Source organism: Manduca sexta, chromosome 13, assembly GCF_014839805.1.
Source record: "Manduca sexta isolate Smith_Timp_Sample1 chromosome 13, JHU_Msex_v1.0, whole genome shotgun sequence".
Taxonomy (NCBI): domain Eukaryota; kingdom Metazoa; phylum Arthropoda; class Insecta; order Lepidoptera; family Sphingidae; genus Manduca; species Manduca sexta.
Genome location: NC_051127.1, coordinates 13,248,297 through 13,269,092, shown reverse-complemented (window position 1 = coordinate 13,269,092; position 20,796 = coordinate 13,248,297). Strand labels below are relative to the sequence as shown.

General features: G+C 36.4%; 1 protein-coding gene across 1 annotated transcript; it reads left to right on the top strand.

Moving 5' to 3' along the window:
* Positions 1-927: 927 nt before the first annotated feature.
* LOC119189147 (alpha-mannosidase 2-like) lies at positions 928-20,328 on the top strand (the record flags this gene model as incomplete). Its single annotated transcript, XM_037438102.1, is given in 15 exon segments — positions 928-1,255; positions 1,999-2,274; positions 3,237-3,384; positions 4,396-4,570; positions 4,793-5,094; positions 12,914-12,999; positions 13,340-13,440; positions 13,773-13,950; positions 15,215-15,399; positions 15,877-16,050; positions 16,517-16,781; positions 17,471-17,643; positions 18,307-18,525; positions 19,039-19,216; positions 20,170-20,328. Coding segments are annotated over 15 exon segments (2,748 nt in total), but the record flags the coding sequence as incomplete, so codon positions are not given.
* Positions 20,329-20,796: the final 468 nt, after the last annotated feature.

Sequence of the window (20,796 nt, the reverse complement as noted above, 5' to 3'; positions counted from 1 at the left end):
ACCGGCGGCTTGCCACGGTTATTGATATATTAATAATTATTATTATTAGTGTAAACGCGTCTGGATTTTTCGCAATCGGCATATTGCTGCAATAACTAACTAGTCTAAACTAGGCATAAGACACGCGTGTAACACGCATACACACTGAACTTTATTCCGTTTGCAGTGAACTCTATTTATCTTAAAGAATTAACTTATTTCTCTAACGCCCTTTAAATAAATCTTGTCCATAGACATAATATTATGAGCATGTACAACAGATCTACACACTTGCTAGTTAGAAGCTTTTGCAAACCTACTGATTCCTCAGATTTGGATGCCACAGTATATTTTCTTAAAATCAATTATACCCTTGACAATTATTGCCTTACTGTAAATCTAAATCACACAAATATTTGAACAATGACTTTTGCCACACATTTGAACACAGTTTTACTTTTAGGTTTTCATATAATCTGTTCTGCAGGAAGGAGTTCAAGCAATTCGATAACTTTGAACGCTTTGATTTGTGGTCGAAAAACCGACACTGAATGGCAAATACGCAAACTTTTAAACAAACTTTGCACAAATACGCAAATACCCGTGCCACACATGAGTTCAAACAAGTGTTCAAATATTTTCGCTATGTGTGGCGCCGGCATTAGAGCAATCGTATTTTTACGTACAGTTGTAGTACATTACTTACTCTATGGTCGGTGTTCAATCGCCCTCGTACCATTATCTTTTGTTTTATAAAATCAAACTAAACTTTGGATGTTGCATTCCCCAGTGAGGAGAATAGATCAGGTTAATATCAGAGTTAATATGTTGCTTCATTTTGTCTCAGATATTTTGTAGTCAATATTTTCTTGAAACAATATTGCTTACGTAGTAATTATTTACTCTATGTCTATGCGCCCAAGCTGTCATAAACATAGACATAAATATATAGTATATTATTTACTCTACATAATATGTCAATGATCATAGAATCATTTCGGCTGATAAGCTATCGAAAATTTATTTTACCGTTTGCGCTTGTTAATTGAGTTTATAGACATGGCCCGTTGATTATAGATAGCTCTGGCAGTGAATAATTATAATATACAATTTAATACATTGCTAAACTGTTTATTTAGACTTCAAAATGAGGATACGACGACTGTCTGCATTTTTTTGGACGACGTGTATCATAGCATTTATTTTTATTTTATACGTGGTCACGGACTTAAGTTTCAAATTGCCTAGTATAAAACCGGCCGTGGAAATTGATGAGGTATGTATATGATTTGATATCTTATACTCTAAATAAATTCAATGATTGAAAAAATAATGACCACAATCATTTATTTATATCTAAACTATGAAATATTTTTTATTTTTTATTTAAACCAATGTGCTTTATAATGGTCATTTCCATTATTTATCTTACAAAATTTTCACAGTAGATACATAGCCTAAAATCTATAATTTAAAGCTGAAGAGTGTGCTTAATTTTTTTGAATGCACAAAATTCAGGATCTACTGGTTTCGAATGGAAAAAAAAGCTTTTTTGATAGCCCATGTATCGAGATAGGCTGTAGGCTACAACATCACATTATGATCAATATTGGTGGAGCATTAAGGAAAAATATTACAAGACTGGGAAAATTTATTCCTTTTGAGATTTGCCATTGCGTTTGCTGCGTAAACAGTACAAAAGTTTCAGATCGTTAATATATAGCGGAATTCTGCCTGTCTGATCTGTTGCTTTTAAATTAAAAGTTCTAAAAATTACATCATAACACAAAATGTCCTGCTGCATCTGTCTGCCTCTCTGAATGCGATAAACTCAAAAACTTCTTAATGAATTTAGATTAATTTGATACGGAGATAGTGTGAGACTGGAAGGACATAGACTACTTCATATCTCAGGAAAATATATAGCAGGACTTTAACTCATAAAATTCTTTTACACAGCTGAAGCTACAAGCACCCACTGTACTGTATCTAACTAAGTCTAGTCTCATTCATTTGCAGAGTAAATGGTCTTCATTTGAATCAAAGTTACGCCACATTGAGAATGAGTTGAACCAACACCATGCAGTTGTCGGAGAGATCAAATCTGCAATGAATCAGATTGTTGAGCAATCCCAAGATTACCATCCACCGCAGAAACGGCCTAAGGAATACCCTAAGGAGACAAAGTTGAGGGAATTTAAAGCAGTTGGTGACGAACCACCGAGGATGCATATAAAGCTTAATACATCAACTTGTCCTGTACAAAAACATGTTGCACCAAAAACTGATGTTCAGGTATTGTAGCATAATCAACACCTTTCATACAAGCAATATTTTTATATCTTTTGATTAACATGACAAATCTACCGGCACCCAAAAAGCATAGTGACAAGCCCAGGGTGTTCTATTTAAGCGTTGATCGGTGTTTTGTATGTAGAATTACCGATACTGAAGCATATAATGTCTCGTAGTCAACTAAACAATTTAGAGATACATATAGTATAATAAAGCAGGATTTGTTGTTTAAAATTCATTATGCACCTAGGACAGGATCTGCATAGTAATATAAACTAAACAACACTTAATACAGATGAAATTAGCACTAGGTGTTCATAAAATATTGTAGGTTTGTAATTATGCTTTTAATGTAGTATAATTACGAGCATGATCATTTAGACAATCCCAAGAAAGTTTATATCTCTACAGGCACTATCTGATAGTGTAGTATCATCAAAAGATTACCATGATAATAGATGCTTATTAAAGACCAGTGAATTGAAATTCTCTATACATACTGATTATCTGCTTCCCATATTATCAAATTAATAACAATCAAAGATATAATAACATTTTCAAATGAAGTAATTGAGAAACTTATCTGATAACAGGAATTAGGTTTAAATCCGTGTGTATATGAACAAAAAACATGTCATTCGTCATATCCGTTTTTTTTCTGAGTAATTCGTAATAGGAATGTATTAAAATGTAAAAGGTTCCCACAAACAAAAACATTAACGGCATATTTTGTGAATTAAAATTATCATCAAAATACAGTAATTAGTGTGCACTGAGACAGAGTTGTTTGGCCTTTACATATGAGAAAAAACCAAAAAAAAAACTTTGGCATGCATTGTACACAAAAATACCAAAAGAAATAATATCTAATTATCCTATTTTAAGTTCTTTAAAACATTTTAAAAAATTGTCATTTAACCACTTTTGAAGCTTTAAAATTTTATTATAACTTTGTCTCTCAGATGCTATCAATGTACGAACGCATAATGTTCGACGACAAAGATGGCGGTGTGTGGAAGCAAGGCTGGAATATAGAATACAAAGAGGATCAGTGGAATCAAAAGAATAAATTGAAGGTTTTCATTGTGCCACACTCACACAACGATCCAGGTAAGATAAGAGAACTCGATAGTTATCATAATAAGCAGGTTGATGGCATTTCCATTAATGATACATCATCATCAGCATGCAATCTACTGCTGAACATAGGCTTCCCTAAAGAATTTCAGATGGACCTGTCAGTAGCCCATATCCACCATGTTCCTGTGACCTAATGATAACCATTATTTAAATTATAAGCCAGGATTTGGTACTTTGTCTTATAACTTTCTGGCACTTAAACTCTTGCTTCAGTCTAAAGACCGACTCGGCAAAGTGACTGCACCTGATGGTGAGTGAAGTGGGTCCAATAGAATGTCGACTGACGATAGATAATTAGGCCTCGTCAGTCGACACAATTATGCCGGCCTGTTGGAACCGGATATACACAGGCTGATCCCGGAACACGACACACTTACGTGGGCCACTATGAGGGGTTTTAACACCTTGTGTATGGTGGTCACTGTCTGGGCGGATGCACAATATATGCTGTCAAGAGCAAAATATGCAAATGTTACGCCTGCTGCGCTGTAGTGTTTATAAAACATAATAGAGAAATGTTATTTAGATTTTTATTTATGTATTTCTATGATAAACGTCATTAGATACAAAATTCGCGATATTGTTGGCACTTAAGATATATCGCTATAAACAAAACCTGGATACAGTTAATGTCCTAGATGAATAAATAATTACTTATTGTTATGGAAGATCTTAAAAGTTATTATACATGAGTATAATAAGTTTAAAGGCTATAAATTAATGGTCTTTTAACCGACTTCAAAAAAAGGAGGAGGTTATCAATTCGACGTGTATTGTTTATATATTGTTTACCTCAGAACACGATTAGTTATTTTCAAAACCGATTTCGAAAACTCTTTTTTTATTAGAAAGAATTTACATCCAGATTGGTTACATAGATTTTTTTTCAAAATCATTTCAGAAGTTTGGTTTTTTACCTATGCGTGTAATGCCTACGGTGTTGCAAATGCTCACGTAATTCACTAACAATTGACATTCCAGGATGGATAAAGACATTCGAAAACTACTACAAAACACAAACAAAGGCAATTTTCACAAACATGGTGGAAAAAATGAGCGAAGGCGTCGGCAGGAAGTTTATATGGGCAGAGATCAGTTACTTGTCGCTCTGGTGGAACAGTGATGCAACGGAAAAGGACAAGCAAGCGTTTGCGAAGTAAATATTTGCTTCTGTGACTATATATTAAATAATATCAGTTTTAAATATTATCATATGCAGTTAGTAGTTTAATGGCTTAAGAACAGTAATACTGCACGTACATATCCTTTTTATCTGTATGTTTTTAATTTTGACTATCACAACTTTATCAACTGTTGCTCGTTTCCATTACCATGTTACCAAATTTTTGGTCCTTCAAGCCGGACAATTTTTTTTCAGCTTGTTAAACTCGGATAAATTAGAGATTGTAACTGGTGGATGGGTTATGAACGACGAAGCGAACTCGCACTGGCTGGGAATAATCCAGCAGTTAACTACTGGACATCAGTGGCTTTTAGAAAATCTGGGTTATATACCGAAAAACGCCTGGTCAATAGACCCTTTCGGATATTCTAGCGCGCAACCGTACATACTTAAGTTGGCGGGCATGGAGAACTCGATAATCCAGAGAGTACATTACCGTGTGAAGAAAGAGTTGGGTTTGAACAGGCAGCTGGAGTTTAGGTGGAGGCAGGTGTGGGGTATGTTATTCATATTTTTATTGCATAAATTGTCAGTTGAAAGGCTAATTGAGATAAGCGACATGCTTTTTTCGAAAAAAAATATATAGTTTAAAGAATATAGAAAAAAGAACTGATTTAAATATTATGTATGAAACTTAGTGTCGCAAAACAATGTCGCTTAGTCAATTAGCCTTTCAACCTTCGAAATATTTAATATGTTAGTCGAGGGTTGAAAGGCTAATTGAGTTAAGCGAAATTATTTTTTCGAAAAAATTTATATACCTTAAAAACATATAAAAAAGAACTGATTTTCAATAGTATGTACTAAACTTAGTGTTGCAAAACAATGTCGCTTAGTCAATTAGCCTTTCAACCTTCGGAATATTTAATATGTTAGTCGAGGGTTGAAAGGCTAATTGAGTTAAGCGACATTTTTTCGAAAAAATGTATATAGCTTAAAAACATAGAAAAAAGAACTGATTTTAAATATGTACGAAACTTAGTGTTGCAAAACAATGTCGCTTAGTCAATTAGCTTTTCAACCTTCGAAATATTAAATATGTTAGTCGAGGGTTGAAAGGCTAATTGACTAAAGCGACATTTTATTCGAAAAAATGTATATAGCTTAAAAACATAGAAAAAAGAACTGATTTAAAATATTATGTATGAAACTTAGTGTCGCAAAACAATGTCGCTTAGTCCATTAGCCTTTCAACCTTCGAAATATTAAATATGTTTGTCGAGGGTTGAAAGGCTAATTGAGTTAAGCGACATTATTTTTTCGAAAAAAATTTATATAGCTTAAAAAACATATAAAAAGAACTGATTTTCAATAGTATGTACTAAACTTGATGTTGCAAAATAATGTCGCTTAGTCAATTAGGCTTTCAACCTTCGAAATATTAAATATATTAGTTGAGGGTTGAAAGGCTAATTGAGATAAGCGACATGCTTTTTTCGAAAAAAATTATATAGTTTAAAAAACATAGAAAAAAGAACTGATATAAAATATTATGTACGAAACTTAGTGTCGCAAAACAATGTCGCTTAGTCAATTAGCCTTTTATCCGTCGAAATATTAAATATGTTTGTCGAGGGTTGAAAGGCTAATTGAGTTAAGCGACATTATTTTTTCGAAAAAATTTATATAGCTTAAAAACATATAAAAAAGAACTGATTTTCAATAGTATGTACTAAACTTGATGTTGCAAAACAATGTCGCTTAGTCAATTAGGCTTTCAACCTTCGAAATATTAAATATATTAGTTGAGGGTTGAAAGGCTAATTGAGATAAGCGACATGCTTTTTTCGAAAAAAATTATATAGTTTAAAAAACATAGAAAAAAGAACTGATATAAAATATTATGTACGAAACTTAGTGTCGCTTAGTCAATAAGCCTTTTATCCGTCGAAATATTAAATATGTTTGTCGAGGGTTGAAAGGCTAATTGAGTTAAGCGACATTATTTTTTCGAAAAAAGGACATTGTCGAAAACGGCCCCAGAACCAACAAAGGTGTCACTTGCACCATAGTTATTTATGTATTTTTTTATATTATTTGCAAATATGTGTATAAAACGGACAAGCTGCTACATCCAAAATGAATATATAAAAGTATTGTAACAACTTAAAGTCAAAGTCGCCGACATGTTTACAACTAGTGTTGCCCAAATGCAAGAACAAGACGAGACTTAGCCAGTCTTGGTCTTGGTCTTGCGCCAATACACCTGATCTTGGTCTTGGTCTTGGTCTTGCGCTCCCAGTCTTGGTCTTGGTCTTGGTCTTGCAGCAAGAGTCTTGCAAGTCTTGCAATTACCTATTAGTCTATTACTATTTATTAAAGTTTACTTTAAATCTTAGAAAAACGTATTAGAATTGGAACATTGTGAGCTTGAATTAACATAGCCATAGTAAAGATCAAGCAGATTAATAAATAACTGAAGATTTGATAAGAAATTCGTAAAATCAACTGACCTATATGTCGTTTTCCATGGAAGTAACTGATTCTTAATAAACATTTATGATTTATAAGCTTACATTTGCTAAAACATGTAAAAAAACTCAACTTATAAGAAATTTAATAAAAGAGTTTTACGATTTATCATTGTATCCCAAAGTAAAAATGAAAAATTATTATTAATATTTCCCAATTGGGACCCGAGTGGGGCCAAAGTGGGAAATCCCAAAGTAAAAATGAAAAATTATTGTTAACATTTCCTAATTGGGGCTTGAGTGGGATTTAAGTGGGAAATCCCAACGTTGAAATAGTAAATTATTGCTAATAGTTCCGCTTGAATAAATCTAACTAAGATAAACGAAAAAACAGAAACAAATATTAAACATTTAACCGCAATATTAGTAATATCATCTAGTTGATTCGATGTACATCAAATAAAGCGACGAATGTAATATTCCCGCTTGGACCAGTGGTAACGTGAACGACTGATGATCAAGAGGACCCGAGTTCGAGCCCAACTGACGACAAGGATGCATTCAACCAATAGTTCACTTTCTAATCGAAATATAAAGTTATAGTACCATCAGAGTCCGTAATTCAAAATTATTTTTGATTTTTTGAAATTTTAGATTTTTTATAAATTTAGATTGGGATCTGATGGGGATTTCCCAATTGGGGCCCATTTGGGATTTCCCAATGGGGGCCCAAGAGGGCTTTGCGTGACATCCCAAAGTGGGCCCCAAGAGGGAAGCCCAAGAGGGGCCCCATTGGTCGCACTTTTAAATTTCTAGTCGGGTTATCCTTACCATTTTATCCCAATCATAATACTACTTGCGTGATCAGTATAATGTATTCATTTTCATTGTAAGCACTCTGAAACTTATTTATTCTTTGGAACACCTGTAGGTACTCTTAAAATTCGAAATTATTTTGCATGAGTATACCTACGCTCTATGGCGGCAATCAAATAGTGTCAAATGTTATGATTTCGGCGTGGCGGCAACGATTGTTTTAGATTTCAAAAGAAGCCGCCGGCGCGTGTATCATAACCATGTACTTCCGAAAAGCGGCAAATTTCTTTGAGAAGTAAGTACAAAACCTTTGATGCCGCATTATCAAAGTGCCGATGGTTAAAACATAGCTATGCATGCACTCAGTTTGATTTTAATAGATATTTTTTATTCGCTATGTTTATGGTATTAGTCGTAATGCGCATAGGTCCAGTTTTTCATATTCTTTGATACAGTTTTTGCGTCTCATAGAATTCCTAAGCGTACCTACCTATACACCGAACTGTTACACCTAACTACTCAGTGAAATAGCGCTAAGTCCTAGCTGCAAGACGCAAGAGTCTTGCAGGCTATGTCTTGTTCTTGCTCAAGTCTTGCACGGTCAGTCTTGGTCTTGGTCTTGCTAAAAATACGCGGTCTTGTTCTTGGTCTTGGTCTTGCAAAAACGCAAGAACAAGACCAAGACTGCAAGACCAAGACTGAATTTGGGCAACACTATTTACAACTAATTGTGTATAGAGATGTACCGGTTTGACAAAACGATAAATCTAATTACCGATAATTAATTATTGAAACATTGTAATATATTCGATTTGTGAGGCGATATGTTCTTTAATTATTATAATAATATTTAAGCGAGCAGTGGATGCGTCTCAAATAAATAAGTAGTTAGTTTTAGGACTGAATTGATTATAGATCAAGTCGTCTATGAAAAAAGTTTTTTTTTTAGTTTTTCATTCATATTGATTTACTTTGTTTATTTAGATTCTATATTAGCGACCCGCCCTGGCTTCGTACAGATAGCAGAGCATAATATATTATGCGAACATTTATTTTTCTGTCGTACAAAATATTTATGAATTACACATATAAAAGTAGCGTTCTTCTCTCTCCCTCCATCCGGGGCCTCAAACTCTCTCCATATTAAATTACTATCGGATCCGCCCGTGTGAAAGATTTTCCGGGATAAGGGTCCCGCTAAATATTTTTACAAATAAAAATAATCCTATGTTGAATAAAATCGATTTTTGTATAAATTATCGATATAATCGATCCAGAATCTAGTCGAGAAGTATCCCTAATTCTTACTTCATTTTTCAATTCAATTTAATGTCACTCATACTTCACTCATCAGAGACAAATAAACTAGACTATCACTTTCCATATAATATATTATAAATCTCTGACTCTCACTATATCATTGACGATTCGGTATTATAAAGAATCTGTGCGATTGATTACGATATCGACATTCACTGGCTGTGATTTCTGGACTTTGTGAACTGATGTAACAATTTATCTGGTATTGATAACAGATACGAAATGGAAATTGCTTTTTGCATTAATTGTGGCTCTGCTGGCGGATCCATGGTGTTGGAGAACGAGCAGATTCGCCATTGTATACAACAATGGATAGCGCCTGGTTTGGTAAGCACATTTTTCTTTAATCGTACAAGTTTAACTGCCGCCAAACTTCTAGTTCGCTCCTCAGTTCCTGTTCTTGGTAACTGCGTGGAGACAGCGAACAGAGTCTGTATACTACCTACTACACACTTTAGCATGTGGCTGTGGCAACTTAAGAGCAAACTAGCAAGTATATTGTTGATTAAAAATGTGTGTCATATGCTTGAAGGTTTCTTACATTTAATTCAGCTGGAAGATTTGAATACGTAAATCTACTTTCCGTGTGACCCAATATTAATATATTGCCATTCTAATTTGAGCATAATGTGTTTGTTTGTTTTTTTTTTCAGGTTGTGGCCCTTGATCTTATATGTACAGCATATTGGACCACGGCCCAAGAGCCTATACATACTTCAGCTGTAACAATGTTAGTAGAAGCTGCGTGCTCTGTAATATAATGTTGGAACTCCGGACTCGGTGATTGTGATTGGCAAAACTGAATTGATAAATAATACCATAACAACAACCCTCCTGCACAATACTCAGATAATATTTTATAAAACATAGTAGGTGATGAGGAAATAAATAATATGAACTAAATATATTTTTTTATTTGTTTAATTTAATCCTACATGCCCTAATAGTCTACCCAAAGTGTGTAAAATATGCCATGCTTCTGATGAAGCATGAATGCTCAACAGTGCGCCTCTGTCTATCTCTTCGGGGAATACGTACGTATATATAGAAAATACATAAAATCTGAAGGGTACTCTTAGAGCATGTAAATACTCAGTATAACTACATAATTGGGTACCTTTTTACTTATAAAAAAATATATGAATCAAGTCTTAAAATAGCCTGATTTAAGTAAAAAATAATCAGATACCTACATAGTGTTGAATCTTTAGGGCTTATATATATTAGATAGGTACTTATATCAATAAAAAGCGTAAATGATAGGACTATAAATCTACCTTGAACATTGAAAAGCTTTCAATGTTTACTATCAAATATAACCTCAAAATCTCATCGTTTTTTTGGATTAATGCGATATCCCAGCTTGTCCGTTTTATAAATAATAAGTCATGAGAATTTATTAATTATTCTAAATATTACAAACATTTTTCCATTGCTGTTGGTTCCAGGGCGAATTATGTATGGGCACAGAACAATGTCCTTTATATAGCTTAAAAACATATAAAAAAGAACTGATTTTCAATAGTATGTACTAAACTTGATGTTGCAAAATAATGTCGCTTAGTCAATTAGGCTTTCAACCTTCGAAATATTAAATATATAAGTCGAGGGTTGAAAGGCTAATTGAGATAAGCGACATGCTTTATCGAAAAATTATATAGTTTAAAAACATAGAAAAAGAACTGATATAAAATATTATGTACGAAACTTAGTGTCGCAAAACAATGTCGCTTAGTCAATTAGCCTTTTATCCGTCGAAATATTAAATATGTTTGTCGAGGGTTGAAAGGCTAATTGAGTTAAGCGACATTATTTTTTCGAAAAATTTATATAGCTTAAAAAACATAAAAAAGAACTGATATAAAATATTATGTACGAAACTTAGTGTCGCTTAGTCAATAAGCCTTTTATCCGTCGAAATATTAAATATGTTTGTCGAGGGTTGAAAGGCTAATTGAGTTAAGCGACATTATTTTTTCGAAAAAATTTATATAGCTTAAAAACATAGAAAAAAGAACTGATTTTAAATATGTACTAAACTTGATGTTGCAAAACAATGTCGCTTAGTCAATAAGGCTTTCAACCTTCGAAATATTAAATATATTAGTCGAGGGTTGAAAGGCTAATTGAGATAGCGACATGCTTTGTCGAAAAAAAATTATATAGTTTAAAAAACATAGAAAAAAGAACTGATATAAAATATTATGTACGAAACTTAGTGTCGCAAAACAATGTCGCTTAGTCAATTAGCCTTTTATCCGTCGAAAAATTAAATATGTTATCTTAATACCCTACACCCTTAGTACATTACCACCCATGAATCATTTATCACAAGCATTTGAAATTATAATCAATTGAATATTATGTAATTTAAAAAAGGGCACATCTCTTGAATATAATATCTAGATCTATATAGAGAAACTAGCTTTTGCCCGCGGCTCCGCCCGCGTTATAAAGTTTTTCGGGCTAAAGTTTTCCGTTATAAAAGTCACGCTATATATTTTCCCGGGAGCCTATGTTCTTCCCAGGGTATCAAACTGTCTCCATACCAAATTTTATCTTAATACGTTGGGTAGTTTTTGAGTTTAACACGTTCGGGCAGACCGATGCAGCGGGGGACTTTTGTTTTTATGATATATTTTGTAGAACTTTTAAGAGGAACAATCCCGTCATACATTATTGTTGCATAACTTTAACCGTTTACGCAGCGCACGCAACAGAAGCTCTCAAAACTAATAAATTGTCCGCGTTTTTGCATCATGTTTCATTACTGCTCCGCTCCTATTGGTCATAGCGTGACGATATATAATCTATAGCACTCCAGGAACAAAGGGCTATCCAACACAAAAATATTTTTTCAGTTCGAACCGGTAGTTCCTGAGATTAGCGATTACTGCTCCGCTCCTATTGGGGATAGCGTGATGATATATATACCATATATCAATCAAGGAACAATGGGCTATCCGACAAAAATAGAAGTATTCAGTTCAATCTCCTAGTTTGTGAGATTAGCCGTTACTGCTCTGCTCCTATTGGTCATAGCGTGATGATATATAGCCTATAGCACTTCACGAACAAAGGGCTATCCAATACAAAAATGATTTTTTTAGTTCGAACCGGTAGTTCCTGAGATTAGCCATTACTGCTCTGCTCCTATTGGGTATAGCGTGATGATATATAGCCTGTAGCACTCCACGAACAAAAGGCTATCCAACGCAAAAAGAATGTTTCATTTTGGACCGGTAGTTCCTGAGATTAGCCATTACTGCTCCGCTCCTATTGGGTATAGCGTGATGATATATAGCCTATAGCACTCCACGAACAAAGGGCTATCCAACGCAAAAAGAATTTTTCAGTTCGGACCGATAGTTCCTGAGATTAGGCATTACTGCTCCGCTCCTATTGGGTATAGCGTGATGATATATAGCCTATAGCACTCCACGAACATAGGGCTATCCAACGCAAAAAGAATTTTTCAGTTTGGACCAGTAGTTCCTGAGATTAGCGCGTTCAAACAAACAAACAAACAAACAAACTCTTCAGCTTTATATAATAGTATAGATGTGTATATAATAACAACAAAACTTATGTAATTTTTTATTGCTTATTGAACCCAAATTTTAACTCAAAAATATTTTTTTTTTGCCACTAGTTTACAAAAATTCATTTCCTGAAGTTTTTACATTTTCGGTCATGTGCCCTTTTCGAAATTTCATATTCAATTGAAATAGGCAAATTACTAAATTAAAATAATGAATTGATATTACAGACAGTATCGGTAAAACTGACTTGTTCACTCACGTGATGCCCTTCTACTCGTACGACGTGCCTCACTCTTGCGGACCAGACCCTAAGGTAGGAATTACAAAAACCAATATTTCAAGTTCAAATAGTTTTGAAGTGTTTATTTTCTATTTTATTTATTTGCGGTTTCGGGTTCGACTCCCGGGTCGTGCAAGGTGGGTTTACTACTCAGTATCAGCAGAATCTGGATTGTTGCTCGATATGACGATAGCCTAGCCCCCTATCACGAATATACACGGCGGAAAATGGGTGCACCTTTTGCGTCTCTGCTCTACGGGGATAAAAGGCGTGAGTGAGTGTACTTATTAGTATATTATTTTTTGTAGCGATTGGTCAAACTAAATTAAAATGACTTTTAATATAACAGTCATTATTTCATATTTTCTTTCAGATCTGTTGTCAGTTTGACTTTAAGAGGCTACCAGGAAATGGAATAACTTGCCCATGGGGCATAGCGCCGCGGAAAATCACAGAGAAAAATGTTGAAGAAAGGTAAGTGATATTGAAACATTGTTATATTGACCACAGAATAGAGAAAGTTGAGCGGCAGAAAAAAGATATTTCACATAAACCTATAATTCAAAGTTAATGAAGAATGCGATTATAAAAAAATATGGATATAGAAAATATTAAAAGACAGGCTGTGAGACACTGTGAGCTCATTCTGCGTAGATCGGACCGAAAAATTTAAAAAGTTTTTTTTATTATAAAATGTAGGTAGATATTGTAACTTTAACTTTGCGCATGACCAACACCTCAGTCCCCCCCGTGACCACGAAGGTCATTCACACCTCAAATCCCTGTTAAAAATGCAATTATTTCAGAGCCATGTTAATTCTGGACCAGTGGCGTAAGAAAGCGCAGCTATACCGCAGTAACGTGGTGATGTTCCCGCTCGGCGACGACTTCAGGTACGACCGCGCCAACGAGTGGGACCACCAGTACAAGAACTACGAGATGCTCATAGACTACATAAACAGTAACGACGCGTTGAATACTGAGGTGAGGAAGAAATATTATCGAATTGAAAATTTATTAGCGAAGTAGTACAGAAATGTAAACAAATTAATGTCACTAGCAGTAGCGTAGCTTGCCATAGATGGGCCCTATATCTAAATTTATTGGGGGCTCTTCAGGGCAGTGCGAAGTTTTGGGCGTCCGCTTAGTTTAATGTAGGTGTAGCGGTACAATTAGTATACTTACCGCCATCTCGTCAACACCAACGGAACTACGAGAAGATCTATGTGGTATTGACACAACTATAGTGATTTATCGCATAGCAATCACGCAAGATGGCGATAAACGATTCTGGATTACGATTGCTGAATTTGCGCGACGCGCTGCATATATACCACCTCCGAATAGGAACCGTCGGAGAGGCCACGGCCGGTCACAAGCAACATCTGCCTGACTGGAAATCTTCCCCTTCCATAGAGGAACGCAACCATATGTTCCTCTACAGTGGCGTCAACCTTTACGCCGCTAAAGTGGGCCAAGAGGGGCCCCAAAGCTCAGGGGCCCCGTAACACTGATACGGCTGATATGGCGGTAGCTACGCCAATGCTCACCAGTATTATAGCCGGCATTCGATTGTCTCGGTGGCGTCGTTGTAATGTATTATGCAATAGCCTATATGTTGTATGCAATAGCATACGCGGTACGAGTACGACTATGTTGAAAGCCCGGGCTTGAATCCTGGGTCGGCCCAAAAACATAGTGACTGGATTTTTCCATCTTAAAATTACTCAGTTGCAACTTAGAGTTAAAAAAGTTACGGGGTTTATATCTACGTGCCACGGAAACTATGTGAAGCTGTTGGTCCTGCGCCTGATCTCTCTCCGGTCATGTCGAATTGCTGTCTCACCGGACTATGAGAGTGAAGGAACAGAGAATTCACCTGTGTATTGCGCACACACTTGTGCACTATAATATCTCTTATCTCTGCCGAGATTGGTCGTTGTAGCCGAAATTCATCTAGGTGGGGATTCATCATAGCCAACAATCCACACGGGTGCACTTTAGTTTTTTTAATATTAATATTGCAATACAAAAATAAATTCCCCAGAATGTAGCAGAGTGCTCAAGTTGTTTGACTACGAATGAATTGCAATTGTTATTGCTTTACCTAAAATACATTTTGATTGTAAATGGTTCGATAATAAATAAGAATAATAATTAAAATGCTCATAAAAACTTACATTATAAAGAGAATATCAAATTATAACTGAAGAAAAATTTAACTTTTTCGACCATGATTTCATCTTAGGTACAATTCGGCAACCTCCAAGACTATTTCAAAGCCGTCCACGCTGAGATGAAGCTGTCGAACTTCCCGGTGCTGTCCGGCGATTTCTTCACGTACGCAGACAGGAACCAGCACTACTGGAGCGGTTATTTCACATCGAGGCCGTTCTATAAGAACATGGACAGAGTGTTGCTGGCCTATGTAAGGTAAGGGCTTCTGTATATTTAATGTGAACTTAGTGCAAATACTTTCGGAATAGAGGAATTCAAATATATTTTGTTAGTAAGATGTTATCTTGAAATAGTTTGCTTGTAGACTTTTATTAATACACATTTACTGGTGGTAGGTATCTTATATATGAGTGTCCGCCTGGGTAGGTACTGCAATCGCAATGTCTATTTCTATATTGTCGCTGTTGTGTTCCGGTTTGAAGGACACTGTAGCCAGTGCAACTACTGGACATAATGAGACTTAACATTTCACGTCTCAAGTGGCGAGCGCAGTGGAATACCAAAATACTTTGTAATTCAAGGTGTTGAATGATGTTTCTACTGTTTATGGGCTGTCGTATCACTTACCATCAGACGAACGGCACGTTCGTCTCGTCATTCAAAGCAGTACAAAAAACACATATAAAAGGTTTGATAAAGCTGTGTCAATAGCCGATGTCCCGCGTGTGTCAGGGCGGCGGAGCTGGTGACGGCGCAGGCGCAGGCGGCGGGCTCGGTGTCGCGCGTGCTGGCGCTGACGCTGCGCGACCGCGTGCAGGCGGCGCGGCGCGCGCTGGCGCTGTTCCAGCACCACGACGCCATCGCCGGCACCGCCCGGGACGACGTCGTCGACGACTACGCCAACAAGTACGCACCTCTGAGCCCTTATTTTGTATGGTAGTGTAAACGCGTAACGCGGCCGTGTCATGTTATCTTCGAGAAATGTGCGTGGAATGGTATTCTGTAAGCCAAATTTCTATAGTCCTAAACATGATGCGTTGTGTTAGGTGCTTGTTACGCACTGTTAAAATAACGTGCGGGATAGAGAATAAGGCCCCTGCACTACACTATCTAACCCACCCTAACCTATGAGGTAGAACATGGTTCTATAGACCGGTATGGTGTGGATAAAAAAACTTTTTTCTTTCTCTACTAAATATTTTGAAAGAATTACGACGCTGGCATAATCTTCTAGAATTAGATTAAAATCGATTCACCCAGTCATAAGTTCTGAGGTAATAAATATATAAAAAAAACAGTTGAATTGAGAACCTCCTCCTTTTTTTAAAGTTGGTTAAAAGCAAAAGCAAGATATATTTAATTTCCTTCACAGACTGTTGGCCGCCATAAAGTACTGCCAATCAGCGATCCAGCAAGCAGCATACTACCTCCTCAAGCAGCCGCAAATACAAGACCAGAACCAAGAGGACATATATTTCAACGTGGACGACATCTGGCGGCAACACGATGAGATCCCCACCAGGATCACAATGGCTTTAGACGTAGTCTCGCCGTCGAGGCGGCTGGTTCTGTACAACGCGCTGCCGTTCAAACGGCAAGAGATTCTTACTGTGATTGTATCCACGCCTCATGTGGAGGTGAGTTAGAGCATGATTCGTTTTCAATTTAGCGTTACTACTGCAAAATATTGCATTCACATTATTCAACGAAGTTGTTTTAAGCCGAATGACGGGCCGCGGTTTGTCTAATGGTGAATGTCACGATCGTCCATAAACAATATCATCACTACCTCCCCCCTTAGAATGTGACAAAAACCCCGTCTTTAATTGTGTCGAGAGACTAGTACGTGACACGCTTTGGTCTCTAAACAATCACAATTAAACGACCCTTCCTTTAGTCGTCTTCTGTCGTGTTTTTTATGCCACATTCTAAAGAAGCACAATTTTGGAATAAACTGCTCATCATTAAGTGATGTCAATTTAACCTTTCTTTTGTATTATGTTTTGATTTACATGACGACGCTTGAAAGGCAATCATATCTAAGCGACAATCAGTACATTTTTGAGTAGAGTACCTTAAAGTTTTGATTTTAATATGAAAATTCATAACAATTACACTTTTTAATTTATAAAGATGTAGTCTAATGTTATTAAAATTGTCCTACACCTACAAAACCTAGATCAAATGACGCAGAAAAAAATGGCGATTCAAATATTTATATAATTAATTTTCGGTACATTTGTCGCTTAGATATGATTGCATTTCAATTGTCAATTAGTACCTTATATTACGATGTTCGAATACCTCACCTTCATTATCGACCCAGGTGTTCAACCCGGAAGGCGACCCCATCATGGCGCAGATCTCGCCCGTGGTCGCCGGCGAGAAGCGGCTCGGGCTCGCGTCCAACAAGTACCAGCTGTCGTTCCCCGTCGCGGTGGAACCGCTGGCTCTCACCACGTATACTGTTTCATTGAGAGACGTCATGAGTATTAACAAGTCAGTGTGTTTGTATATGTGGTTATTTTGATGAGTTTGATACAACACAATGCCAGTACGCACGTGTCAGTGCGCACATACGCGTTATGTATGTCGACAAGGATGGGAGTGCATACGTGTGTTCAAATAACACGCTTCACCAGTACAGACATACATGCTGTATTTTCGAATATCCAGAGCAAATCTTTTAAAAACACCCCTTTATGATATATTTGATACTACGCAATATCACATGGTAAATAGGATAAGGTGAAAAAAAAACGATACGGTACACGTACACGGTAGGTCAATTATTTACCTCTGCAAGGAGCATAAACTTTGCGTGTAAAATAACTCACTACAATATGACAGCAAAACACAAACTTTTTATTTAGTGCTAACACTAAAAAAATGTAAAAAGCTATGCTGAATATTATAAAAATACAATTCTACCACACAGCGTACAGGCTGCATGCTCGTAGCACTCGTTTCACAACCAAGCCAATGGCGTATACTGCATCTGACGTGTTAATATAAAGAAATTGCATCATCGTAAGTCATTGTAAACCCCAAGTGACCACTAAGGCTGCAAAGTCAAACGTCGAGAGAAAACTAAAACATTAAAACCGTGATAAAATCCAAAAAAAAGTTTAATTTTAAAATTATACTAAAATTTTACACCAGATACACCTCCTACTCCCACATACGAGTGTACAACGCGGACTACTGGACCCTGGACTTGCCCAAGATGTTCCCCGTGGAGCAGCCGACCGCGCGGCTGATGGAGGACATCACGTTCCAGGCCAGCAACAGCACCAGGGTGGTGGCCAACATGAACGGAATGATTAAGGCGATCGTGTCAACAGATGGCGCCACTGTGCCAGTACATATGGACTTTGTGCAGTAAGTTTTCTTCAATTGAATATATTTACAATTTTTAAGGCCTATTAGCATTAAAAAGCAATTATAATAATGCTTATCTAATAAGTTCCGATTTTTTTGCTGTCCCAATAACATTCTAAATAAAGTAAATATAATTGGCTGATTTCAATGAGATTGACTTAAATAACTAATATCCACAGCCGTAAATATGTTGTGCAACTGCATATAATGCATATTGTAATGCACAATGACTATTTAATCTATTTATAAAAAGTAGAAGAAACAAATACATTGGTGAATGTACAATCAGCCTAAAAATTTGCTGAACAAATTTTAAAAAAATCATATCAACTATACATGTTAAGTGTAACTGAATTGTTTTTCTTCAGTGTGTGAAGTATAGTAAATCCGTTTTATTTTATATTTATGAAGAAAAAAAAACTCAAAAGTATAAAGGCGATTTGAAATTTTTGAATTTGTTCAACTACTTATGTAGATGACTGTACAATTTTGAAAAATCTGTTTTCTTTATAGATACGACACACAGAAAGGCAAAGACAACAACAGCGGCGGGTATTTGTTCATCCCGTCGGGTCCCGCGACGGAGTTCAAACCCGATGCGTTCCCGGAGATGGTGGTCACGGAGGGAATCTACAAGTCCACGCTGTACACCGCGCTCACCGGGCCGCGCGCCGCCGAGATCGTGCTGGCGGTTAGTTGATGGATTTTGAACTATAGAACTGCCGGTTAAGACTTAAATTCCGTTAGTACATGGTTTATACTGGACCCGTTCTCTGAGATGCTGGTCACGGAAGGTATCACAATACACCGCGCTTAACGGACAGCAGCTGGCGCTTAGATAGATACCCTCAAATATACTCAGATACTGGCGGTTAGTTGCATTTTCGACTTCAGGACTATAGATTAAAATTGATATTTGGTATACATGAAAAACATTAGTTTGATGTATTTTTGATGCGCATACGGTATTCGCTGTCCTTAGTTTTGCCAAAAATATTAAAAATACTTAATAATCTACTCAAGAGGCTTCCTAAAGCGAAACAGGCTTACATAAGAGCACTGGTGGTAAGTTATCTCATATATGTGAGTCCGCCTGGGTAGGTACCACCGTAATGTCAATATCAGCCGCCAAGCAGCAGTGTGTAGTCACTGTTGTGTTCCGGTTTGAAGGATATTGTAGCCAGTGTAACTACTGGAGATAAGACTTAACATCTCATGTCTCAGAATGGCGAGCGTAATGGAATACCAAACAATACTTTGGAATAAAAACTAAAAACTATTTAAACGGATTTTATCGCGGTTTTTTATATTATTATTTTCTCCCGACGTTTCGAAGACTTTGCAGCCTTCATGGTCACGGGGGGGGACCATGGGGGACCATGAAGGCTACAAAGTCTTCGAAACGTCGGGAGAAAATAATATAAAACCGCGATAAAATCCGTTTTAAATAGGATTTCAATAAACAAGAAATCATTAATACTTTGGAATTCAACGTCTTGGATAATGTTTATACTATTTATGGGCGGTCGTATCGCTTACCATCAGGCGAAGGTCAAGCTCGTTTCGGCATTCAAAGCAAAAAAAAAGCATTAAAACGACCCAGCAACCACTGCAAATCCCAATACATATAGCGTTTTATTACAGATATCAGTGTACAATAATCCATCACTGCCGCAAACCGAAGTGGAGATCAGTAACACGCTCTTGATCGACCCGCAAGTTGACGACCTAGAGCTGGCCATGCGGTTCTCTACAGGAGTCAAGAATGGAGACGTTTTCTATACAGATTTGAATGGGATGCACGTGAGTACTCTTTATATATCACTAGATTTTGCTCGCGGCTTAGCATGCGTGGAGGCGTTTTCCGGGGTAAAAGTCCCGCTATATATTTTCCTGGGATAAAAAGTCTAGATAAAAAGCCTATAACCTTTCCAGTGTCCTAAACTATCTCCATACCAAATTTCGTAAAAATCCGTTCAGCAGATTTTGAGAAAATCGATAACATACATACAGACAGAAAAGGACATTTTGTTGTATTTTTATTTCGTGTATAACGCTGTGAAGTTGCGTTTTTCTGCTAAAAAAAGATTGTTACAATTACATACATACATCGTGCGCGATTGTTGGTAGGTTTTTTCCTTTTTTATTTTGATAAAATAAAATCACATAAGATTGTATATTAAGGAAAAATATATAAGTTACTATACTACTAGAAGGAATTAAGCCTAGTGCGGATTGGCAGACTGCACATAACCTCAATTCTTATAGATA